Source organism: Mirounga angustirostris, unplaced genomic scaffold (genome assembly GCF_029215605.1).
Source record: "Mirounga angustirostris isolate CCGP_5_RB_7025 unplaced genomic scaffold, mMirAng1.0.hap1 SCAF_4, whole genome shotgun sequence".
Lineage (NCBI taxonomy): Eukaryota > Metazoa > Chordata > Mammalia > Carnivora > Phocidae > Mirounga > Mirounga angustirostris.
Genome location: NW_026991712.1, coordinates 44,022,843 through 44,049,940, shown reverse-complemented (window position 1 = coordinate 44,049,940; position 27,098 = coordinate 44,022,843). Strand labels below are relative to the sequence as shown.

Genomic DNA, 27,098 nt, shown 5'->3' with positions numbered 1-27,098 from the left:
TCCCTTGTCAACCAGAACCCTAGGGTCTGTGGGATTTGTTGCAGCCAGCTTTTCGGTCATTTTTCCTTTCCTCCTTCAGATTTGAAACCTCCTGAATATGAGGGCAGTCCCAGGGTTTCCAGCTTCTACAAACACAGACAGTGTTTGTTTACCTTGTTTTATTTATTTTTAATTCCAACTGATGGAACTATTTAGGTTAATACAATTATATTAAGGTGTTTGAAATAGTCACATCCAATCTGGTTGACAAATTGTGTATCAGTTGGAAATGCTCTCAGCTATAAGTAACTGAGAACCCTACTATGGGAGGCTTACTTATACAGACATTTATTGCATTTTGTGTCACAAGAGGTCATGGCAGACAACAGGTTCTTCAACGTCTGGCAAACCATTCAATTGATGAACTGATCTGCCTTTTTTATTAGATAATAAGGTCCCTTTGACTTAGTGCTTTTCCTCTTTTGCCTTCTCTTCTGGTAGTTCATCAATAACCTTTCCCCCTAGATTGTTGCTTTTATTTATCTAACTTCCTTTCCCATGCAACTGTTTCTCTACTTCTTTATTGGACTTATGTTCCTTAACATTGTTTTAATGATTCTAGTATGTCTTTCTCTTTTTTAGAAGAAACTATGGCATAAAATGATAAAGGAATTAGAATTAAGATGTATACTTATAGTGAACTCTTTTCATACCATAAAATTTCTGATTTTATTTTGAGATTGCTTCTTTTTTTGCCTTTCTTTCACCTTTCTGTACAACCATAATATTTTGGTTTGTTTTCTACATAAGACATTATTTGGAACACAAGGTTTTTGAGGTTACAGTATCTTAATCTGTTTTCCAGTTTTCATAGCACTTAGCCTAGCACTCCACACATAGTAGATTCATAGGAAAGTTGGTGAATTAAATGAACTATTTAGAATCTGAAAATCAAGAAATAGCAGACATCATGCCTGGTAATAATTTTGTGATTTTAAAAGAATTGAGTCTGACATTTGTTGACTTAATTATTATAACAGGAGGAGACTCTGAAAAAAGGTACATCAGAGAACTGTCATTCTCCCCAGCCCACCCCCAGTCTCCCTGTCCTTTCTGCTTTATTCTCACCCACCTCCTATAGGTAACCTGTCTCGTTCATTTCTGGTTTATACTTTCACAAAATGAGTGTTTTCTTATTTACCCTTCTTTCTTACATGGAAGTTAGCATTCTTTTTTTTTTTTTAATTTTTTTTTTTGAAGTTAGCGTTCTTTTGTGTTTGACTTTCTTCACTCAACAGTAATATATCCTGGAAATCATTCCATGTCAGCTCCTAGAAATGCCATCCATGCTTTTTTATTGCTGCATTGTGCTCGGTTGTATAGATATGCCATTGTTTATTCAACACATCTCCTATATTTGGGCATTGAAGTTGATTCCAGCATTTTGCATTTGTAAACAATGCTACTGTGTATGTGTATATGTATTTTCATATTGGTGGTGGTGTCTGTTCAGGGTGAATTCCTAGAATGGGATTACTGGATCAAAAGGTCAGTGGTTTTGTTTGATATTTTCAAATTACCTACCAAAAGGGTTGTAGCAGTTTGCATTCCTACAGAAATATATGAGAGCACCCTCAGCCTCACCAACAGAACGTGTTGTCAGATTTTAAGTTTTAATCAACCAGATAGGTAGGAAATCATATTCAAGGGTAATTTGCATTTCTTAAATTATGAGTGATGGCAAATTATAACATCTTTGCATATGTTTAAGACCATTTTGTATCCATTTTGTAGATTGTATTTTGTGTTCATATATTTTTCTAATTTTTCTATTAGGGTTTTGGTCCTTTTCCCCCCAAATTTTAAGAGTTCTTCATATATTATGGATATTAGCCCTTTATCTGTGATATATGCTGCAAGTATTTTAGTCTAATTAGACATGCAATTTATTTTACCATGCAAATGAAAAAATTTATGTAGTCGGATTTATCAGTCACTCTTTAAATTGCCCCTGGACTTTGTCAATATTAGAAAGCTTTCCCTTACACTAAGTGTATAGAAGAATTCACCATATTTTTAAAAATTTATTAAGTTATTTTCTATATGAATTTTTTTTTTAATATTGACTTTTCTGGTCAGTGTGGAGTTAATTCTTGTGTGTGGTGGGAGATAAGAATCTGATTGTATTCTTTTTCTAAGTGGTTGCCCAGTTGGGCCAGTGACATTTATTAAAAAGCTCACCCTTGCTTCTGTGATTTATGATGCCACCTATAGCATTTCCACATTTGCTTAGATCTGATTTATTCTATTCTATTCTGTTCTATTCTACTGGTCTGGAAATGTATTCTAGTGGCAGGAGCACCCTGTTTTAATTATGGAGACTTCTAGTGTGGTTTAATCTGGTAGGACTGGTGTACTTTGTAGGTTTTACATCTTAGTGTGTTTTTGGCTATTCATGCATGTTTGTTCTTTCTTCTGAACTTTAGCATCAACTTGTCTAGCTCCACTTAAAAAAAGTTGTTGATATTTTCATTGGGATTGTGTTTAATTGACATCTTTATGGCATGGAGTTATCTTATCCAAGAACAGATGCCTTTAGTTTTGTTCAAGTCTACTTTTGTTAGACTTTCAAGTCTTTCAGGAGGGTTTCCTCATATGTTTTGCACATTTATTCCTAAGTATGTCATCATCTTTGTTGCTATTATACATGGAGCTTTCTTTACCATTATGTCCTTCAGCTTGTTATTGTTTCTGTCTGTAAAAGCTATAGATTTTTTTCCCACTCATTTCTTTATTTAACAAATATATCTGTTAAGATGCTGTCAGCTGCAGAAAATATAATTTGTACACAAAAGTGGCTTAAAAGATAGAGTTTAGTGTTTCATATGACAAGAATTCTGGTAGTAGCAGAGTTCCTGGTTGGTTAATTCAGTAACTATAATTCCATCAATAGCCTATATTTTTTATAGCTTCCTGCTATGCCATCCTTGGCCAGTTACTTTTCTTCCTGGGTGACCCCTCAGTCCATGACTGCATGGTTTCAAAATGCTGCCATCATGTCAGGCACCATGTCCTCACACAATCACATCAAGACTCAGAAAAATGTCTCTTCTTGTGCATCTCTTTGTCAGGAATAAAAACAGACCCTAGAAAGTCCCTGGTGGATTTCTCCTGCTTGGAAATATCACATGCCCATTCTTAAATGAATTGCTAGTGGGGTGGGGATAATATCACCATAATTGTCTTAGACTAATTAAAATTTATCTCTGGGATATAGAAAGGAACTCCTTCTTTGAATACCTCACAAAAAGAAAAGTGAACAAATTGGGATTCTGCTAGTGATAAAGAATTTGATAGTTGTTAGAAACATTAAACATCAGTGCCAGGCACTTAATAACTTTTTGGAACTCTACTCTGGCCAGCTATCTGCTAGACATAGGGAAAACTGGAATGAGAGAATAGGCTCAGGTCACTTTTCATAGAAGATATAGTCTAGTAGGGAGAAGGGTAACTGAACAAGTCATTATCAAGAAAAAATAGTATTATTTTTGGATAAGAAAAGTGAATAAGCAAGCTCCAGTATTGTATACATGTACATATGGGTGCTTGGGTCTGTTCATTATATATCCTGATACCTTACTGAATTGTTTTTTGTTTTTTTACTATTTGAATGAGTTTTATTATTCATTGATTTTTTTAAGTATTTTCTAGAGGTACTTTTACTTTTTTACAAATTAATATAACTCATGATTTCTCTTGTTCAGTTGCATTAGATGGTACCTCTGCTATAATGGTAAATAATAGTGGAAACAGTAGGGTTTTTTTTTTTTTGCCTTTTCTTGAACTTGCTTAAAATGCCATTAGCATCTCCATTAAGATGCTAGTCTTGAGAATAGAGTATATAAATTTACCATGTTAAAAAATTATTTATTGTTTTACATTTTTGTGTATTTAATAGAAATTAGAAAAAATGTTGAATATTTTTTTTTAAATGTTGAATATTGATGCAAGCTTTTTCAGCATCTATAGAGATAATCCTGTGATTTTTTTTTCCTCTGAAATCTATTGTATGTTATATTAATGGATTTCCTAACATTGAACCAACCTTAAATCGCTCAAATGACTCCCACTTGATCATGGTGTGTTTTATTCTTAATGTGGTTTTGGAGTCCGTTTATTAATTTTTTTTAAGATTTTATTTATTTATTTGAGAGAGACAGAGAGAGCACGAGTCAGGGGAAGGGCATGGGGAGGAGAAGCAGACTCTCCACTGAGCGTGGAGCCAGATGCAGGCTGGATGGGCTCAGTTCCATGACCCTGAAGATCATGACCTGAGCCAAAGGCAGATGCTTAACCGACTGAGCCACCCAGGCACCCCTGGTGGTAATTTCTTGATAACGTTCTCTATTTCTTCTATAAAGTCGTGTGCAGCACTCTGTCTCCAGTATGGTCAAATTTGGTAATCTGTATTTCCCTAGAATATTGTCCTTTCTATCTAGTCTTTCAAATTTACTTGTATGTAGGTCTTTGATTTCTTATGATTTTTAAACAGTTTCTTGTTTTAATGTTTTCTTTTTCTTTTTTTTTTTAAAGATTTTATTTATTTATTTGAGAGAGAGAGAATGAGAGAGAGCGAGTACATGAGAGGGGGGAGGGTCAGAGAGAGAAGCAGACTCCTTGCCAAGCAGGGAGCCCGATGCGGGACTCGATCCAGGGACTCCAGGATCATGACCTGAGCCGAAGGCAGTCGCTTAACCAACTGAGCCACCGAGGCGCCCCTTGTTTTAATGTTTTCTGCTTTGACATTTTTTAGTTTTATATTTGCACTTCGCTCTTCTTTTCTTGATCAAGTTAGCTAGTGGTTTGTCTATGTTAATTCTTTAAGAAAAAAGTAGGATTTTGAAAGTCTACCTTTTCTATTGCTACCTCTGCTTTTAATTTTATTTCCTTTCTTTTGTTATTTTTTTAGTTTATTCTTTTTCTAGTTTTTGAGTTGGGAATTCAATCATTTATTATAATTTTAAAAGTTTTATTGATAAATGCATTTAGTGCATTTAGTGAATTTTCCCATGCTCTTTGCTTGAAATGTTTTCTGTACATTCTGATAGTGTTTTACTGTCAATATTTTTTAGAAATTCAGTACTTTCAGTTTATATTTCCCCTTTCACCCAACAATTATTTAGGAAAAGGTTTTAAATTTCCAAACAAATGGGCCTTTTTGTTTTTTAATTTTGCCAATAATTTCTGGTGTTATTGCACTGTGGTCAGAGAGAGCTGTTTGTAATAGTTCTACATTTTCTAATTTACTAATGTTTTCCTTGCAACCTAATATATGATCAATTTTTGTGAATGTTTCATGAGCACTTGGGGAGAAGAAGGCATAGTCTCTTAGTGTATAGCTGTAAGTTCTACCTTATTGATTAAGTTATTAAGTTTTCAATATTCTTATTCATTTTTTTGTCTACTTGATCTTTCTTGCACTGAGAATGATGCATTCCTTACTGTAGGCTGCTTTCACCAGAATAAACAGATTTGCCTTGTAGTGGTTTGATTATCTTTTAGGTAAGCTGTTTATGTGTACATCTTAAACAAAAATGCTTTCAAATATCTCTCATTCATTGTCATTCAGGCAAAGAAGTAATTCCTGTTTCTCTTCTCTCTTACCATTTTTTTTATATTGCTAGTATAAAGTGCACTTATACAACCACAATAATGTAATGTGATAGGTTTCTATGTTGTATATTAGATTATGGGCCCTTTAAAAACAGCTTTATTGAGGTATAATTGCCACACATAAATTCCATGTATTTAGAGTGTGCAACTTGATGTTTTGACATATGCATGAAACCAACACCACAATCAAGATAGTGAAAATATCTGTGACTCCCCTACATTTTTCCTTGGCCCTTGACCTTCTCAGTGCTTTAGGACCCCCACCTTCCATCAACCATGAATCACTCTGATTTGTTTGCATTTTCTAGAGTTTCAAAAAAACATATTCACTGTATTATTTTTTTGTCTGGTTTCTTTCCCTCTGCGTAATTTCACTGTTGTTGATTTTCTAGTTTTTTTTGTAATGGTTTTGTAGCATAGTGAGGACCTCTGTGATTAGGACTCATGCAGTATCTGATCGTAACTGAACTCTCTGGTCTGGAAATTTTTTGTTTCCATTTGTACCATCTATTCCTAAGGTACATTAAGTGTCTCATCTTGGAAAGAAAGTCTTTCTGTTGTAACTGATGCAATTTTGTGCTATTAGTGTTACTTTTCAAAAAAAATAAAAAAGAAACATTTTCTAGCCAAAAAACAGTAGCAGCCAAGAGAGGAATTGCTTGCTCACTCATAGCAATGAGGTGTTAATTTCAAGGCAAGGCGGAACCTTTTAAAAATGCCAATATCACTAAGCATTTCTGTTGGGGAAACAAACATTCAATAAAAGTTAAGGCACTTTTTAAAAACCATTGTTTTCTTCTCCCTGTAGCTTTTATTATTCTCATGTTGGGCATCTTGCCCATTACTTTTTCCAAGAACTGAGAGGGGTCTGGGATTGTCCCTGCCCGTTTACTTCTGGAAGTTTTCCCAAGCTCTACTTTTCTGAAGTGACTGTGGGACAAGATTTCTGCCCTGGAGGACATGAGTATATACAGCTCCTTTGTTTGACAGTTGCACAAGCATGGGGTGACACAGGTGGGGGTGTTTAGTGGCACAGAGCCTTGTATTATTGTGCTGGTGCATTCTGGAAGCACACAGGCTTACGTCTTCAAGAATGATAGAAACCAACTGCAGACCCAAATAGGAGATTTTCATTTACTTTTGGTTTTGTACTAAACGTTTTTTGGGTGTATTAAATACTGGGATCATGAATATAGGAAAGATTTAAGATATAAACTAGTTTAACCTGACTATTCAACACATCGTACATACCGCTTCCAGAAAAATCATTGACTTCATCTTCTGAAGTTCAGGGGGAAGATGATCTAAAATTTCTTTTGATGATGTCTCACTATTTCACAACCATTATAGTCAGGAAGTCATTACTTCGCTTAATCTAAATCTTTCCAGCTGTATTTGTACCTGGAGAAGCTAAGGAGTAATACACTTAAAAGTAGAATTATAACATCTTTAAAATTATAAAAATAAAAATTTTTCACATTGAAAATAATAATAATAATAATAAAAGTATTTATTATCCTACTATATGCCAAGCTCTGTTCTCATCTTAGTGCATGTATTCATACATTCAATCCCCATCATTTTATGAAATAAGTCATTTTATTCTTCCCATTATACAGATGAAGATGCTGAAAGGTGAAGTGACTTCTATTTAGAATCTCACAATTAGGAACTAGCCAAGTAGGAGTTGGACTCCAGTATAACAGCCTCTTAACTGCTATGCTAGCTCTGGCTTTCTAGACTCATACTGAGACAGGAAGCAAGGAAACTCCATCCAGTAACTTCTAAGGCCAGGCACTGTGTGTGTTCTTTCCACATTTCACCTCCTTAATGGTAGCAGCAGCCTCTGCACTAGGCGTGACTTGAATGGTGGGGCAATGGCTTTGGCTGGACAACTGTGTGCCTGCCAATTCTCCAGGCACTCAAGGTCCTTTTCCGTGTCACTTGCATGTCCTTCAAGGCTCAGCTTAAATAGAATCATCTCAGAGAAGCCTTCCCTGATATCTCTGGACGTGGTTATAAGTGATTACCCCCACTGCCTTCGGTAAGACATTGCTCATGACTTACACGATGGGACTTTTCTATCTACCAGGAAATATTTTCTGCATATTTACACCTGCCTTTCTAGACTCTGAGTCTCTGGAGAAGAGACTGTTTATCTCTATAATTCCAGTAGCTAGTATTTAATAGATGCAAGTTGAATAACTTGAATAAGAAAAAGGTCAATTAAATGTTAATGATATCACTTATGTTAAGTAGCCAAAATTAAATTGAGATTTTTTTTTTTTACTTTTATCAATTTACCATTTTCTCCCTCTATCCCTGACCAGAATATAGGGAATGTGTTTATATCTGTTTAAACTGTAAACAGTTATTAATGAAAAAGGAGTAAGAAAATGTAGTATAATTTTCTAATTTGATTATGTATTTTGTCAGATCCGTCCCACTGAAATGTGAAGACCTAGTCAGTGAAATCTCCCACCTCTTCCCACAGCTTCCCCCATCCACCACCCAGTGAAAAATAGAAATACAACCACTTCCCATACCCCTGTGTCTTTTAATACTATCATGCTCCAATCATCCCATCCTACAATGTCATTGTTTTCTATAACTGGGGCAGAAAGGAAGGCAGACGGGTCAAATCACTGTCCACCCTTAGCACTTCTGATTCTCATCGCCTCTTGCGTTAGAGGCTTTGTTTTCCAGAAAAGTCTGAGAACTGAAAAGATTATGGCGCCTCTTTCAACCATGTAATTCCAAATAAAAATAATTCTTAACCCCAGTGAATTTCTGATATATTTGACAATAAAAAATCAAATGAAAAATAAACTGTATTTCCTAAGCCTATGATCAATTTGCCTCCGGATTATCTAACACTTGGCTCATTTCTGTTCTCCATTCCTGCTGTGTCCAGCTTAGGTGCTTTTCTGTCCTTTTTCTTTTAGTTTCTCCTCTTATACTGACCTATTAAATGGCCATTTTTCCCACATTTTATCATCAGATTAATCCTACCAAAGCCCAGCTCTTATTTTTGAGCCAGAGTGCAACACACTTCTTGGCAAAATTAGGTGTTTAATAAATGTATGGAAGAGTGATGTCACTCACTCCTGCAAAACTCTCTTTTCACTACTTTTAAGGTGCTGCATATTCTGATTTCAAAATGTCTTACTTTATTTTCTATTACTCCCTTTAGGCTAGTTGTGCTCCTTCTGAACTAGCAGCTGTCTTCTGAACATATCCCATGCTGTTCTGCTTTATACTCATATTCTTCCCTCTTTCTGGAATGCTTTCTAATAACTTCTCCCGCTTGGATTTCTTCTTATGTGTCAAGGCACAAGTTTACCCCCTATCCAGCATAATTCCCTTCTCTCTGAAATCTATGGTGTGTTTTCTATTCCTCTCTTTTATATGTGTGCACACTTGTCTTGGTGTGGTTATTTACACACATGTCATACTTTTGAAGCCCAGCTGTCTGAGATCCTCTAAAGGTCTCTCTTCTCCCCCACGCCCACGTGTGCAGAACTCAGGAACTCGTCACGAGCAGGACACACGTTGGGGAAAAATGTCGATTTACCTGAAGATTCTGTAGAAGACGTGGAGGAGGTTTTCTTTTCTTTCCCTTTTAAAAAACTTTTTGTTTTAGAATAATTTTAGATTTCAGTAAAGTTACAAAGAGAGCAGAGCTACCACCTACCCCATCCACCTACAGGTTCCCCTATTATTAACATCTTACATTGGTGTGGTACATTAGTCACAATTAATGAACCCAGACTGATACATTGCTATTACCTGAAGTCCATATGTAGTATTCAGCTTTCCTTAATTTTTACCTAATGTCATTTTTCTGTTCCAGGATCTTATCCAGTACACCACATTACATTTAATTGTCCTGTCTCCCATTAGGCTTCTCTCTCTCTCTTTTTTTTTTTTAAAGAGTAAAAGTAGATTTAATGAGGGAAGACAGAGAATTTGGTTTTGCACACTTTAATTTTTAGACATCTTAGTTACATTTTGAATACACAATAAAAGGTCTTAAAACTGAACTAGATCTACAACATTGTGAGCTTCTACAGCTTAAGAGATTTTTCTTAGAGAAGTCATGAATTTTTTCCCCTTTATAGACTTTTGCAACCTGTTTTGAACAGGACAAGTTGAAACAGGTTTGCCCTGTAGAATATTAAAAGAGCATGGACTTCAAGGTAAGATCTGATAGAGAGGAAATGTTGAATTCTGACTGAGATTCCTCAAGAGTGGAACTGATGGTTGTTATCCCTCAGGATGTGCAAGGATGAAATCCCTTGCAGTAGGACACCTACAGTATGCAGTTTGCACAGTTATTCAATAAGTGTTGATTTCTTTCCTTCATAATCTTAAATCACAACACAAATACTTAATATGTTTTAAGAACCACTTAAACTTCCTGCAGGCTGATCTGCAGTCAGTATACAATCTTTCAGCCAAAATTCCATTTCTTGCAACTATGCAACAAAGATTGTTTATAATAATGTGTTGACCAAAGACAAGGTATTGATGGAATCAAAGGTCCCATTAGGCTTCTCTTAACTATGTAAATGAGACTTTTCTTGTTTTTGATTACCTTGACAGTTTAAGAAATTCTGGTCAGTATTCTGTAGGTCCCTCAATTGGGATTTGTCTGATATTTTTCTCATGATTAGACTGGGGTTATGGAATTTTAGGAGAAAGACCAGGGAGATAGAGTGACATTCTGATTACATCATATCAGCAGTCTAGACTATCAATATAACTTATCATCCTTGATGTTAACCTTAATCACTTGGCTGAACTAGTGTTTGTCAGCTTGCTCTAATGTAAAGTTTCTCTATTCCCCTCCTTTCCACACTGTATTCTTTGGAAAGAAGTCAATATGCAGAGCGCACACTTAAGAGGCGGGAGTTACCTTAAGTGAGGAGTTGAGATAAGGAGTGGGGAGTGTCTATGTAAATTATTGGAATAATAATTTACACAGGAGATTTCTCAGCTCCCCCATTTAAAAATGTAATCAATTATTTATATCAATATGGACTCAAGGATATTTATTTTATCCTTTGGATTATAGTCCAATACTACTTCATGTATGTTGTTCCTCAAATTGTGCTAGCTTTGGGTGTTGGGAGATCTTTCAGTTGGCTCCTATGTCCCTCCTTGACATAACCCCTCCATTTATTTATTTGTTTGTTTGTTTATTTTTAGAGCACTTCCTTTCTTTCTGACACTACAAGATAATCCAGGCTCATAATGTATATTTCCTTCCCCAGTCCTAGAATCAACCATTTCTCTGAGGAGCCCTGGTTCTTCTTATTGGGGTATAGCATCCGAGATCAAAATTTGGATGCTAGGTATCCTCATTGCAACTGGGGTGTTGTTGCTTCTAGCCCTCTCAGCTGACAGAGTGAGGAAATATATGTATGTCTATTAACCCATGTATGCAGACATATCTCTATATATTTCTATATGTATCTATCTGTATCTATTTTTATTTTTTCCCCTAAGATACTCTCCCTGTTGTAAAGGCCATAACCTTAATGTCATCTGCAAAATCCCTTCATAAATTAGTGTGATTTATTTATTTATTTATTTATTTGACAGAGAGTGAGAGAGCACAAGCAGGGGGAGCGGCAGAGGGAGAGGGAGAAGTAGGGCCCCTCTGAGCAGGGAGCCCGATGCGGGACTTGATCCCAGGACCCTGAGATACCACCTGAGCCGAAGGCAGATGCTTAACCAACTGAGCCACCCAGGCGCCCCCATAAATTAGTGTTCTTTTGAATAACTGGGAATAAGAATTTGGGGAAGAATTCTGCCTACCACACTGAGTTTATATTTCAGAACTGAAGTGTGCATTTTTCCAGGTTTGTTAGTTTTTAAAAGTAATACAATGGGTAAATGTACTGCACAGCCTGCTAAATGTAAAAAAAGAGAGGCAGACTACCTGTATCTATTTTTAAACATGAGTTCCCAGATATCCCCAACTCTAATCCCTTACCACATCGATCATCCTAGCCTTCTCCCCTTGCTGGTCTGTAACTTCTCCAACGGTGAGAAACCTGGCTCCCACCATTCACCATCCATCTACTTAATTTTTTAATTCCAGTATATATGTAGTTTCAGAATTGTTAACTCCTATCCCCATGGGAAACAACTTTATAGCTAGACTACAGTGTTTCTTTTTCGTCAATGGTTTCATTTATTTATTTTTAAGGATTTTTATTTATTTATTTATTTGACAGAGAAGAGACAGCGAGAACAGGAACACAAGCAGGGGGAGTGGGAGAGGGAGAAGCAGGCTCCCCGCCAAGCAGGGAGCCCGACACAGGGCTCGATTCCAGGACCCTGGTATCATGACCTGAGCCGAAGGCAGACGCTTAATGACTGAGCCACCCAGGCACCCCTCGTCGTTGGTTTTACAGACTTTACTCATTTCCAGAGTTATTCACATGAGCAGGTTTTTTTTTTTTTTTTTTTTTTGCCACCCGTTTCAGTGAGGTTATCCATTTAGCTAGTCTGAAAAGTCTGTATATTATATGATGCCATTTGAGTGACACTCTGGAAAAGGCAAAATTGATATAGAAAACACAGCAGTGGTTGCAGATTCTTTGTCATATTCTGCATTCCATTCTGGGATCTCCTGACCTCCAAAGGGTTTTTAAAAAATATTTTCATACATTAAGGTCCACTCTTGTGCTGTAAAGATCTATGGGTTTTGACAAATGCTTGTGTTATATGTCCATCATTACAGTATCATACAGAATAGTTTCACCATTCTAACAAGTTCCTTGTAGTTTACCTATTACACATTCTCCCACTCCCAAGGCCCTGGAAACTGCAGATCTGCTTACTGTCTCTATAGTTTTGTTTTTTTCTAGAATATCACATATATGGAATCATGCAGTATATAGTTTTTTCAGGTTGTCTTCATTCACTTAAAATAGTTAAGATTTATCCATGTCTTTGCATGGCTTGATAACTCCTTCCCTTTTAGCACGAACAGTATGGAGGAGGGTTTTATATTCTCAAATCCACAGCGTATAACTTCATAGGTATCCATTTGACATTTTTGATTCTCAAGTTTTCTGGCCACGCAGGCCTTTTTGCCATATCCCTATGCAGCACTCAGTCATTTTCCTATCGTCATGAGCAATTTAGCTCTCTCCCCCAGACCTGCCTACGCTGCTCAATGAAGAACACAGCTCTTAGCATTTTAGCTCCCACCCAAAGAGCTTCTCAGGTTTTACCTTCCTAGTTACACCTACATTACAGTTCTTTATGTTTTTGGTTAATAGTGCCCCCTCCCAGCATCTTCATTTCACCTCTCTTTGGATGGTTTTTTAAAGTATGAACTGTATCTTTATCATTGTATTTGGCAACAGTGCTGCGGCTAGTCCCTAGTAGGTATTCAGTAAATATTTATTGAGCAGACAAATAAATGACTTGGTATATGTAAAAGCCAGATTGCAAAGGATCTGACAAAACCTGAAATGCATGCTGTATTCCATCCACATGGGTAGAATAGTTGTTTACTATGTACTCTTTTCTTTTTTCACTATTTGAAGGCCACTTGCAAAAAATGGCCTGAAATCTGAGATGCATTCAATTTATATAGAACACATGGTGTTTACAGAAACATTACCCAAGAGTGTCATGCTAGTGAACCTTGATAATGTGTGTCAGAGGTTTTCAGCCTTAGCCCAGATTATCAGCTTTACTACAAACAGCTGAAATATATTGATTGTATAAAATTTATTTTCTCATAAAACATTGCATGGCCAAATTTTGGGAGTTGGCTAGCCAGCTTAGAGCTATTGTCATCTATATTATTAGTAAAAGGAGGTAAGGTGGCTATTTAGTATGTCATTAGCTGAAAAAAATGCTTAACATTGGTATAAAATTTAAATACTGGGCCTCCAAGCAAAATAGTCTAGAAGGATCCTCATTTCACATATTTAAGTTCTAAGACAATCTTGGAAGCCACGTCCATCTGTGGGTGCTTCTTACAAAACCTGTGTTGCATGGGTATTTGCTATCTTCCAAGCTGTGTACATCAGCCTCTATATGCTAGAGCCCTAATTTTGATGTGAATAAACTGTTCAAATTTGGGTAGTGGGAAAAGAGGAGTTCTTAAATTTCTCCTCTTCTCTTTCTGATCCTTCTCTTTCCTTTTTCCTCCTTCTCTTCCTCTTTGTCCTTAAAATATCTGTCATTGTCTTGGGTTATGGAGAATGTCGTCATCCAAAGAGTAATTCTTCTTCAGTTAAATCTCACATGTTTGCAATCATCCTTCACATACCCAATGGTTTGTATCAGAAATGAGCTCTTAAGGGGCTAGTTGACCTTTTGGAGTCAAGAATTCTCCATTTTAGGGATTTATCTCTTGCTGGGAAGATTTTTTTTAAGCATAAAAATGTGTACAAGTAGACTATTACAAAAACACTTTAGGTCTTCGGCTAAGTTTGAAAGGAGGGTACTCCATCTTTTCTGATTTCTGTTGTAACGCAGGTGTATGTATTTGCAATATGTGAAAAGGCTGAACTCTATCTTGTACTTTCCTGGGCCCTTCCATTCGTAACATTCAGGTTGTGGAAATGACTAAGAAGCTGCTGCTAACAGCCAGTGTTAGCTGGAAATGGTTGGTGAATGACTTCAGGTAAAGTGACCTTTGTTTCTCAGCCATGAAAAATCATTAACTCCTCTAAAAAGGTGCTAGAATTTAGGAAACAAATAATAAGCAGAAGGTAAAACAGTGATGGTTTATACAAGGGCTCCCAAAAGAGTTTGCTTCTCAAAATAAATGAAGGTAAGATTTCTTGGCATCCAGATAAGAACTTTCCAACATTCCACGTATGCATAAAATTCCATATGTGCAAACAGGTTTCACAATTTCCAAAATTTGGATTGCTTGTAAACTGCATTTAGTTGAATTGGAAATCTTTCTCTCTGGTGTTCATCTTACCCCAATAATATGCTAACTTTATCCTTAGGGCCTGTAAGAGTTAATATCATAAGTTGGAATTTACTTACTAGTAGATAGACACTTGGGGAAAATTGGTTCAATGTTTTTCTTAACTGATGGGGTTTTCAGGATGAAAATCAACAGACTATGGATCAAGAGTTGCCAAGAAGATCAGTGTGTTCCATTTGTACCTATACCATTGATTGCATATTTCCCTCAGGTCAATTCTACTTTGACAAACACACAGTTTCTGAAAAGAAAATGTTAGTAGCAGAAGCTGCTGCTCTGGCCTCCTATGTTGGCAGAAACAGACTGCCTGATTTCTGCGTTGGCGATCCATATTATTTTTTAATTGCATATTGAATAAAAGGGGGCTGGCTGCTAAACTGCAAGCAATTTGGATACATTTCTTTCTGCACTGATAAATTCTCTCAAGTTTTCCAGAGATGGAAAAGGTGGTGTGGCCCCTTGTACATTCTCAAAAGTGTGGCTGGTTTTTCATACTGGGGAAACATGCATGGCACCTCATGATGTTCCTGGTGCATCACATATGTTGCACATTTTGCAAGTTTTGAAGCCCTTTCTTATATTATTTCATATTCATTTTATAATGATTCTACAAGACAGCATAGACTTCACTGTGACGATTTATAGATGATAAGGAGGCTCAGAAAATTTCAGTAGATTTTCTATAGTCACACAGCTAGGATGTCAGACTAGGAGCCAGATTGGGACTCAGGTTTTCAGATTTGAGTCCAGGAAACTCGACTCTGGTGCAAGTTCAGAGCATGATCGCTTTTGGTCAAAGGGCCTAAGCAGTGATATATTTTGCAATTTATGCTCTAGGGTTATCAGATAGCACTTTATACTTCCCTTTCTCATCACTGTGAACTCTTCATAGAATGAGATCTCATTGCTATTCTTTCCTCTGATTTTTAATAATTAATCTTATTTTCCAGCAGGAATTTTAAGACCTGACCTAAATATTATAATTAACACATTGAGAGGCCCTATCAACATGACCCACTTTGTGTCCCTTTTCCAGTGTGGGGATACTCATGAATGTAATTTAATGTTACTTTCAAAACACTGAATTTTATGCTTTGCAGTTTCTCTGAGTTTATACAGTTGTATTTAGGGAAAGGGTGGGCCATCTTCTGAAAGCTCTCTCTCCAGCAAAGGAAGGACACTAACCACTGCTGTGTTAATAGTGAGAGAGGAGAGTTTTGATTCTTCTGGTCATCTTTTGCCCAGCAGAACTCAATGCATAGCTTCTACTCAGACTTGATCATTTTGTCTGGTCATGACATGGTTTTGCCATGGAGCACGATGCTATGAGTAACAAGGGACTCTTTAAGGAAAATGAGTTTTCGACTGATTCCTGGGTTTCTGAATTCATATCCCTTTAATCTATCTCTGTCCTTTGCTCTTCTCCACATACAAATAAGTCCTCATATGTTCTTATTAGTATTGACCATTTAGAGCTACTTGACAGTTTCTAGTCACAAAAGGGTTTCCATTTCTCAGAACCCGGGAGAAACTCAAGAAGTGGCTTTTGAGGTTTTAAGCCTACTGGGTGTGGAGTAGTGAATCATGTCCTTCTGAGTTTTTTTAAAATTAAAATATAATTATGCAACTTTACTTTTCTCCATAGAACCCCATATATGAACTGATTTGAGCATACTTCCCCTTTTTGTGACTCACGTGATTAGGAAAAGAGAAAAAAAGAAGTCAATTTTCAGGGGGGAAAAATGTGTTCCTTTTCACTGGAGCACTTACACTGTACCCAAGAACATTTGGAAAGTCTTGGAACCTAGTTATGTTTTCACGAAAACTCAAGATATTGAATATATAAGACTTAAGAATCTCATCTTGCGTCAGTTCTTTAGGTCTGTGTGGAATGGAAATGAAAATGTGTCAGACGTTAATTCCTCTAGGAACCCTGGGAAATGTCATTCTCCTTTGTCCTCTTAGGTGGCCATGTTTGCGCTGCAGCTGGGCAGGGCCACATTCCTGCTTACGGAGCCCGTAATCAGTGCAATGACAACCGGGGCGGCCACCCACGTCATGACTTCACAAGTCAAGTATCTCCTGGGAATGAAAATGCCATATATATCTGGACCACTTGGATTCTTTTACGTGAGCTTTGCATATGTCTTTGTTCGTGTATTTTGGGAGTGTGTTTTGCAAAGTAGAATTCGGTGAAGTCGAATACTGAGATTTTTCGGTACGAAGGGAACGTGGGTTTCAATACGACCTTTTGGGATACTTTGAATGTAATTTAAGATACGAAGTTAGCTTAATGAGTTCTAGCTACTAATTTTGGAAGCAATTCTTGATAAAAATTGAGTATGATATAATTTGGGGTCATGATTAGAAAAAAATAACTGGAATTTTCTTGAGAGCCAGATAGGTTGCCAACTTCTAATGGAAGCCATCTACTGGGATTGGGGCCCAATTTAACTACAGTACACTCTACCACATTCATTCAGTATAGTGAACTCCGGTTTGGCTCAAATCACAAGGCCTGGGCAAAATTGGAGCCCCGATAGTCGACAATCAGTTATTAAAAGTCACTTGAACCTGAGGGAGGAACCTATGACCAGTTTCAAAATATTACCCTAATAATACTCCATTGTTTTTGGTTTTTTTTGAAGCGGACCTAAAATCTCTGACTGCTCAGGAAGTCACATCCTGTGGAGCTTTATAAGAAAATGAATGTCTTGTTAATAAACTGGAGGGCAACCCTACTTCATTTTACTTAGTTTTATGTAGTAGAGAAGGAAAAGAAATATTTTCATTCTACTCTTCTAGATTCTGAGCTGTGGACCCTCTAACAAAAAACAGATTAACAAGAGAAAACCAACAAGTTTATTAACATGTATATCGTATATACAAGCGAGAATCTCAGAGATACGAGTAACTCGAAAGAGGTGTCTGGAATTTGGGCGTAAAGACCATCTTCACCTATACAAAGGAGGAAAGTGTGGGGAGCCAGGTTTTGGGAAGGTGACGGGGAAAAGTGCTGTAAACAAGGATAAGGTTTGCTATGCAGATTTAAGTTGCTCCTTCTTCATTGATCAGAGTCTTTTTTATTTAGAGTCATCCTTTCCTTCTTGGTACAGAGCGGGAGACACAAGTGGAGACTTCCTTTACGAATGTAAATTTCTCTTACAAAAGGGTCACTTATATGCTGTTTTCAGAGCTTCCTTGTGTCTGTTGTTTCTCAAAATAATAAACCGAGGATAATTCTTATGTCAAAGAGGCATATTTTGGGGTGGCACATTCTGAGCTCCCGCAATATAATGCTGCATACTAAATAACATTAATGTTTTATAATGAGAGTACTGCTACCCTCAATTTTCTTGATTTTAAAGGCTGAATATTAGCTTAACATAGAAGTACAATAATTTCTTTATCTAATGCCTGATGTTGAGGTGGTTTGCAGTGTTTCACTATTATACACAACTTCATGAGGATCTTTCTTCTTTGTATGTTATTATCTGCAACACTAATTATTTCATTAGGATAAATTCCTAGTAATGGAATTACCGGATCAAAAGGGCATAAGATTTTTGCCAAATTTCAATCTGAAAAGTTGTGCTAATTAATATTGCATGCTCACCGTATCATTGTCAACTCTAATTATTTTTAAAATTTGTCATTTTGGTATGTGAGAAGTAGTATTATCTATCTGCTTACATATGTGTTTCTCTGAGTAACTGGTAAAGCAGTCAACAAAGATAGCAATTGACAACATGGAACTGGAAGCTGGTTCTGAATTTTTGTTATTTAGGTAATATCCTGCTCAATGATTCATTCATTATAAGAGAGCTTAAAACTAGAACAAGAACCCTGGGACTGAGCCTGGAGGCAGCAACATAATTCCAAGCCCCAGATCAAACAAAAGCAGACCAAAGTAGCTGTCAGGTGACTGGTCCTGTTAAGACTTTTGGTGTCACCAGGTCTACACCAGAGAACCAAATCAGCACTGGATTCTGTCTTGACCTCCTTGAATGGTGTGCTCATATGTGCATGTGAAGTGTAAGGAGCAGGTTACAAATTAGCCTCTTCAGTCATATTCACACACAAATAATCATCCCTCCTTTTTCTAGTTCTGTTAAAAGAAAGAGGGTAGCCTGATAGGGGAATGACATTTAGCCTTTCAGCTGGTTTCTCTCGTGGCACGGTGCATAAAATGCTATGTTAAAGTGCTTGGTGTATGATTTTTTTTCCATTTTGTTTTCTTGTGAGGAAAACTGCAAGCTACTTAATCTTTACCTTGTCTGTCAAATACTGTGTGGCTTTTGGGGGCCAAGGGTTAAGTTCTCACAATGAAACAGGATCAGATTTTAAAATATTTATAGATGGCTGGCTTTAAATTCACAGTATTCAGTTGGTGGAAATTGCTATGCTTTGTGCTGATGGAAAATGAAGAAAGTTGCTCTTGGTTTTCAATGTCACAGAGACTTGCACTATTCAGGCGGCTTAGTTGGAATGGTGCTTTGATTCTTTGCCAGGGTTTCAAAATGAATGCAGATATTTTAATGTAAAAAATTGTGGTGATCTGAGCTTTAGATTAAGAAATAAATTTTGCATCATGCATAGGTTGCACTGGGACATTTGCAAAGTGAGCTTTGGTATAGTTAGGCTGAAGAACCTGATGATGATAATGTAAATGTGAAGTTGCCCCTGGATCATTTGGGTGGGGTGTGCGGGAGCAGAGCTGAGCTCAGCACTGAGGTATAGAACAGAGGACAAAATGGAGGCCTTGGTCATCAGGCCAGAGAAGCCAGAGGAGAGCAAATTAACACATTTGGGGATTTTTCACTTTTTCACTATGCTTCCTACCTCTGAGGTATCACAACTGTTCTATCCTTTTTGAAAGCTGCTCAAGCTGATGGGAGATAAAGAATATGTAGCTGATTATCTTTGGAACATAAATTAATATCTAGAGTTGAGACTCTTGCACAATGAGCCAGTGATCACTCCTAATTTTCTCAGGGGGAACACTTATTTTTCCTAAAAGAATTCAAGTCTGGCCAATCAAAATGTCTATTGATTAATTTTGATAGTAGTGATCCTTACTATCAGCTGGGAGAGAAAACACAGCCTTCTGCCTTTATCCTTTTCTGAGGTCACTGGAGGTTGGGGTCTCTCCTTTCTGCCACTGGGATGGTTTCTTCAGTGTCTTCTACCTGGGGGATGCCTGATTCTGTGCTACTAAGAGAATCTAATTCTCTAGTTTGAATATCTAAAATCTCCATCCCTTTCGTTGCCCTGGGATGGTGGGTATTCTTGCCTCAGCAGAACATTTTTAGAGAGCAGTTTGAATCAAATACAGGTGATGGCAGGTTCTGCCCTGTCAGATTATAGACCTCTGATAGGTCTTAAGAAGTAGATGTGCCCTAATGCTTCTCCTCTTTCTACATCTGGCGTGTGGATCACGTGCCCTCAGTGCCACCTAAGATCAGAGAGTTGGGCCACTTCTTCTCTTCTGGCTGAAAACTGTTAAGGAGCTTCACCAGATGAGGGGTCTCCCATAAACGTTAAAGCCTACTAAAGCTTTCAGCCACTGGTCTTTTGAAACCCCTCTCAGAATTTCTATGGTCTTCATATGCAGAGAGATCCCTGGTAACACCCTTATGATGCTCCTCAATTCCCAAGAAAAGTGGATAGAATTAGGCCAAATTCATCTTTTTATTTAACCTTCCTAAATCCCTTCATGCATCATGTTTTACTTCCCCTTTGTTCTACAAGTTTTATCTCTAAATTCATATACCTCTAATGAATTTTAACTTATGGCCATTTCTTTAAGGCCTTTGAAGTATTGCACATTCTTTTTTAGTTACTTATTGGGTAAAAATCAGTTTTTTTCTCTGAGTTGACTTTTAGCTCTGGTGATTTTATTTAGGGCCCATACAATCAGGTAGACACTAATTGATCTTTTCTTTTCCTTAGAAAGAGGCGAGAAAGAGGAGAAAGAACTTGAGAATCTTAGAAGCCCAGATTCAGATCATAACTCTGGCCTTGACCAAATCACCAAGTATCTTTGACTTCTGGTTGCCTGTTTCATAAATTGGTGATAATTATACCTATTGGGAGTCATTCCCTAAGTGAAATGTCTGGAACATAATAAGTGTTCATTAAATAGAAGCCATTATCTTTGTACTAGTAATGCATATTTGGATATAACAAATTCAAGATTTTTTAAAGTGCTTTTTATATAAGAGATACTTTTATCTATTAACAATAAAATAGTAATAGATGCTTTTCCTGTAATCTATAGAGGACTCAATCAGATAACCAAAGCTAAACAGTAAAACAAAATTATACTTCTTTTTGCAACTTAGAAAGATGACTTCAAAATTTATAAAACTTAAAAAAAAATAACTATATCTGCTGCTTATAATAAGGCTTAGTCATCAGAATTCAAGAAATGCTATGTTTTTTAGTTTATTTTTTATTTAAAAATATTTCCATCTATTCAGCTCACTACCCCAATACTTTAAAACTCACTTAACTAATTATAAACAGTGCTGGAATACATTTCACACTAAGCAGAAACAATAACATTCTGTCTTGGGACTCTGGCTCACCAGTGACACTGTTTGATTCCTCTCATTCTTAAGATTCAAGTATTTGACTAGTAGTTGGTTCCCCACACAGATAAGAGGGAAAGGTTTAACTCTTCTCTAGAATATTTTTTTAAAAATTGAGAAATGATGATGTATCTTTTATTAGAAAGGATGTTTCCCCAAAAGGCACAATAAAAATTACAAAAATTCCTAGTTGCTATTAGCACATGTGGGTTTCTTTGAGATGGCGCCAGTGCCTCAGCCTGTAGCAACATATGATAAATTTGTCAGAGTTAGTTTCATTGGCATGGCTTTATATGAGTGCTGTTCTAAATAATTATGTACAATTCTGTACATTAAACCCAAGAGCACAAGGCAAGCTGGGCAATACATTCAATTACCCTTCTTGGACGTTTTTATTTCTTTCCTTAAATCTGAGGAGTTTCAGGACTGAAAAAGAGTTTCATTCCCACCCCCATCCCTGAAGTATACGAAAGTACTTTTCTAGTTTGGATATCCATGAAGGCTGCAAAGCAGAGACCAAGAATGTTAATAAAATGGGATAGAAACGTCAGAAGGAAATCAGAGCCAATGAAACATTTTTTTAAATAGAGAATGAGATCACAATTAAATATGTACAAATGAGGTTTATATGTGGAGAATAAATCTACTTTGAAGATCTAGGCCCTCTGGGAATTCTGAATCAAGAACACGCTTTGGTGGTTTATGAAAGCCTGTTTTCTCTGCAGTTATTGTTACATGTCTATTGTGAATTGCAAGGATGTTCAATATACCCTGAAAAATGGACAGAATAAATTGAAGGGGAGAGGAAAGGAATGTTCATCTCAGCTTGGTTCAATCAATGATGCTGGGGATAGAGAATGCGGCAGGTTTAATTTGGTTACGGAACAATTATATGGAAATTTGTAACAAAGGTTACTTTAAAATTTTAAATCGGAGAGCAGTTATTTTTGCAACTCAAACATCTTGGGTTGAGCTCTCCCTATCCCCCACAATTCACTGAAAAATGTAGCACTACAAAATCCCTGTTCAATAATTCATATTAAACTTTGTCTTCTAAACAAGGGATGGCCAGACGCCACTGAGGCCGTGGTGCACTTCGTTGTATGAGTTGTGAGTTTTGTGTGCTGTGTTGTTTCTAATGTCTAACACACCATACGTCCCCTAGTTCACATTTTGGTTGCAGACTTAATTTATCCCTTAAAGCAATAGTGAATGGATTTATTCCCAATGTGAGAAGCACTTGTTGATCAGAAGTTAGCATATTATTAAGTAAAAAAAAAAAAAAAGAATGTATTTTTTTTCTACCTCTGGAGGTTTTGTTTGTATTCATGAAAACACAGCCTAGGGTTAAGCTTTCAGCTTCATATATTTCTCTTGCTTTTCTGTTTGCGCTACTTTAGGAAGTAGAGGGATTTGAGGAGTTTGATTTAACAATACTGATCCTAAAATGTTTAATGATACAATGATATGTAGGCAAAGTTTATAGGAGACATCAAATTCTTAAGAAGGGAGAGAACTAGTACCAACCTCAATTTTGGAGGGATTGGATATGGCTTTAGGGATCTCCAAGCAGAATCTATTTCTGCTTAGAGATGGGATTCAAATATAATGAAGTTGAAAGTGAGCTGAGGCAGGGAGAGGGTGTGTCTGGGCAACTGTAGCTCATGTTTAAAGGCCTCAAGGATGTGAAAGCTGCCAGGGCTGAGAGTAGACTTGTCTCCCCACCTGCCAGGTGGGAGAGTTGGACTAAGTGTGAGGCTTCAAAACCAGAAATCTTCAACAGACTAATCTGGGGAGATTTTAGGAACTACACATGGAGGGGAAGAGATTAGTATGCATGCATCCTTGATTTAAGAACCACTAGAATAGATTTCCTCAGCAAATAGTAACTGACTGCCTCTTTGGCACTGAGGATATGGTTGAGAAATAATATCCCTGTTCCCATGGATTTTTATTGAAATACTGAGGAAGGCATGAAATAGGGCAGGAGGAGACAGATTGGTGAACAAAATCATCCCAGATAATGTTAATGAAGGAAGCCAGGTCATGTAATTGAAGGTGGGTAATGGGATAGAGCAAAGGAGAAATGATAATACTCATCTTGTATTAACTGGGAAATTAGTCACTGCACATAAGATAGCCTAGTGCCTAGAAATGTTAGTCCCCCTGCTCGTCTAGAGAATGGTGATACTGAAATAGGCTGTCCTGTTCTTTCTACCACAAGCTGCCCTCCCCATTCTGCATGTGGTAGTGAAAATATGAAAATTCCCCTCTGTTCAGGGTGGGAAGAAGGGGTTAAGGTGAATGTACTGTATGGATGCAAGGAGACTTTCATCAAATATGAGTATGTTAAGAAAAACAGTCACGGTCCCTGTACTCACAGCTTTTAGAATCAAGTTAGAAGGCTCCTTGCATGATTCTGCTACTGATGTTGAAGATGCAAGGCCAGGTGTGAGAAGAGTTGGTTTGCCCGAGAAGCAGCTAGGTGCCACCAAATCCCACCACTAACAGAATCAAAGACAAATCAAAGACTGCATGCTCCAAGGTGGTCTCACCTTCAAAGGGTTGGTGTCTCCTCCTCCCCCACCCCAATATTCCGAGGCAAACAGGAAGCACCAGGGAAGTTTGGAACAGTTGCTTGCTGGACTAAAATAAGAGAATAGTGGGGGAGGCGTTGGTAAAATGGTGAATAGGTTGGTCTAGGGTTCGGGGAACCTGCGTCACAGTCCTGACTCTGTCACTCACAAGCCAAGTCACCTAAGATAAGTCACTAGTCTTGGGAGCCTAGATTTCTACATTAATAGAATGAGTGTGTTCAACTGCTTGATTTCTGAGGCCTTTTGGGCTCTGACAACTGTCTTCTAAATATTGCTTTCGTTAGGCACTTTTGTCAAGATCCCTGCCACAGCTGTCCATCAGGCCTATTTATCTGGGATAGATGCTTACATCAGCTTGCTTCTCTCTTAATGGTGCTAATCATTTAGTGACGGTTACTAAAAGCTTTCTGTTTAGTTTTACTTAGTGTTTTTTTTTTTTTTTTTTTAAGATTTTATTTATTTATTTGACAGAGAGAGAGACAGCTAGAGAAGGAACCCAAGCAGGGGGAGTGGGAGAGGGAGAAGCAGACTTCCCGCTGAGCAGGGAGCCCGAGGTGGGGCTTGATCCCAGGACCCCGGGATCATGACCTGAGCCGAAGGCAGACGCTTAACGACTGAGCCACCCAGGCGCCCCGAGTTTCACTTTGTGTTTTAAAGACTTCTCTCTTAGTTAACTTGAAGAGGGGGGGAGTTTCGTAGGTATATATGAAATCCCAAAGGTAAAGGTCTGAGTTGCCTCTACCCTCTGTGTTCGTTTGGTAGGACTGCTGTAATAAACGGCCACAGGCTAGATGGATCCAACAGCAGAACTGGATCTTCTCACAGTTCTGGAGGCTGGACATCATCCAGGTGCCAGCGCGGTGGCTTCCTCTTTGGCTTCTCTCCTTGGCTTGCGGATGGCCACCCTCTGGCCTCTTCACATGGTCTTCCCTCTGGGCATACACATCCCCAGTGTCTCTCTGTATGTCCTCATCTCCTCTTTTTATAAGGGCACCAGTCAGATTGGATTAGAGCCCACTCTAATGGCCTCATTTTAATTTAATTACCTCTTTGAAGGCCCTCTCTCCAAATATAGTCACCTTAGGAGGTACTGGGCGTTAGGGTCTCAGCATATGAATTTTAGGGGAACCCACTGAGTCCATAACACCCTCTTTGAGTTGTCTCAACAATGAGAAGCATTTGACTTGGTAACTATGTTAGTGCCCTGTGGCTACTGTTACAAATTACCAGAAACTTGGTGACTTAACACAGAGAACTTTATTCTCACATTTCTGGACTCCAGAAGTCCAAAAATCAAGGTATTAGCAGGGCTACGATCTCTCTGGAGGTTCTAGGGGAATCCTTCCTTGACTTTCAGCTTCTGGTGGCTTCAGGCATTCCTTGGCTTGTGGCTACATCAACCAGACTCTGCCTCTGTTACCCCAAAGCCCCTTCTGCTCTGTCTTCACGTCTCCTCCTCTTCTGTCTCTTGTAAGTGCTGTTGTTGGATTTGAAACATATGTCTGTGCACAGATGATGCCACATGGTAGCAAGCATTTATGAATGTTACAGTTTTTTTTCTAGAGATATTCCTGGTTTTGTGGTTGACGACAGACTCAAAATCATATATTGGGAATCAAGACTCACGGATTACAGATTAGTACTTTATACCTACCATAAAGTAGCATGCTGACAGCTTTATTAAGGTTTGCTGATTGTACCATCACTCTGTTGTTTCTCTAGCGAAGCATAAAGTGATTTATGACAGATTCCTAATACAAAAATAGCACAGGAATGATAAAATAATACTAAAGGGTTTATATGTTCTTTTTGGCATAAAATATATGTTAGCATATTTCACGGGGTCCCTTTATAGATAGTTCAGAAATATACTCATCATTGTTACTGAAGAATTGTCAATGATAGCATTATGTAGTTAAAATATTAAAACTATTTTTTTCTATCATGGAGATTTCATGATAGCAAAACCTAAAGCATGCAGAATGCTAGTGAAAAGGATACTTGGCTGATGGAAATTTCTGGTTGATTGAGTATTGGGCAGAAAATCCATTCATTTTTAATACTTATTAATATTTCTAAACATTTAAGATCTTTCTCTCTGCCTTATGAAGTTTAACAAAATGGACATAATTTAGCTTTTTCAGTTACATAATGAGAAACTATTGAATGGGTATGACCCCAGAATCTATTGAAAGGGTACGACCTCCTTTGCTTATTTATTTTTTTCCTTAATTAAAGACTGAATATGAGTTTTTTTAGCTTTGGTTTTTGCTTCATTCTTATAAAAGTGGAGTTATTAAAAATCTGATTATTTGGATCAGATAGAAGATATAAAAAATCGATCATTTGAAATTTACTGCAATAGAAGCTTTAATATTTAGCTCAAGACCTTGCATATAATAAAACCTCAATAAACATGTTGAGTGAATTAATAGATGATAACTACAAATCCCCTTAATGTGATATAGCTCAAATATTGATAATGAGAAAAGAAGAGTCTGGGTCCTCCCTCTCTTCATCATTCTGCTTATTCAAGTTAAAGTCTCCTATTTACAGATTTATTATTATTTTTACTACATTAGGCCAAAGTATTTATTCATTCAGCAGTATTTATTGAGTGTCCATCTGCCAGACATTATTCTAGAAGTTGAGAATCCATCAGTTAAAGAAACAAACAAACAAACAAACAAGAATGGCCAACTCAGATGAGAACACATTATATAAATAAATTTGTTGGGGCACCTGGGTGGTTCAGTCAGTTAAGCGGCTGCATTGGGCTCAGGTCATGATCTTGGGCTCCTGAGATCCAGCCCCACATCAGGCTCCCTGCTCAGTGGGAAGTCTGCTTCTCCCTCTCCTACTTCTCCCCCTTTTTGTGTTCTCTCATGCTCTCGTTTTCTCTCTCTCAAATAAATAAATAAATAAATAAATAAATAAATAAATAAATAAAATCTTTAAAAAAAATTTGTGTGTGGGTGTGCAAATGTCTATAAGTGCTTCAGAAAAGTCTCCTCTGTAAAGAAAGCAGTATGAAACAACATATGTATTATGAATAGGCTACTTTTATTCTTTGAAATATCTCAAAATGGATTTGTTTAAACATTATCAATATTTTTCATTTAATGTCATTATAGTAAATGGTCAGTTTAAAGAACTAGTATTATAGTTTCAAAATGAACTAAACTTCTATTTTATTAAACTGACTGTTTAATCAGTTCTGATGAAACAACTTATTTATTTATCCATACACATATAAATTGCCTCTGCTCTTCTGAGGTCTGA

At 37.2% G+C, this 27,098-nt stretch overlaps 1 protein-coding gene across 1 annotated transcript in view; it reads left to right on the top strand.

Moving 5' to 3' along the window:
* SLC26A7 (solute carrier family 26 member 7) overlaps positions 1 to 27,098 on the top strand; it is a 167,166-nt gene that overhangs the window by 92,082 nt on the left and 47,986 nt on the right. The window contains exon 5 of the mRNA XM_045896251.2: positions 16,592 to 16,756. Coding sequence (XP_045752207.1) covers positions 16,592 to 16,756 — 165 coding nt within the window. The remainder of the gene's footprint in view (positions 1 to 16,591; positions 16,757 to 27,098) is intronic.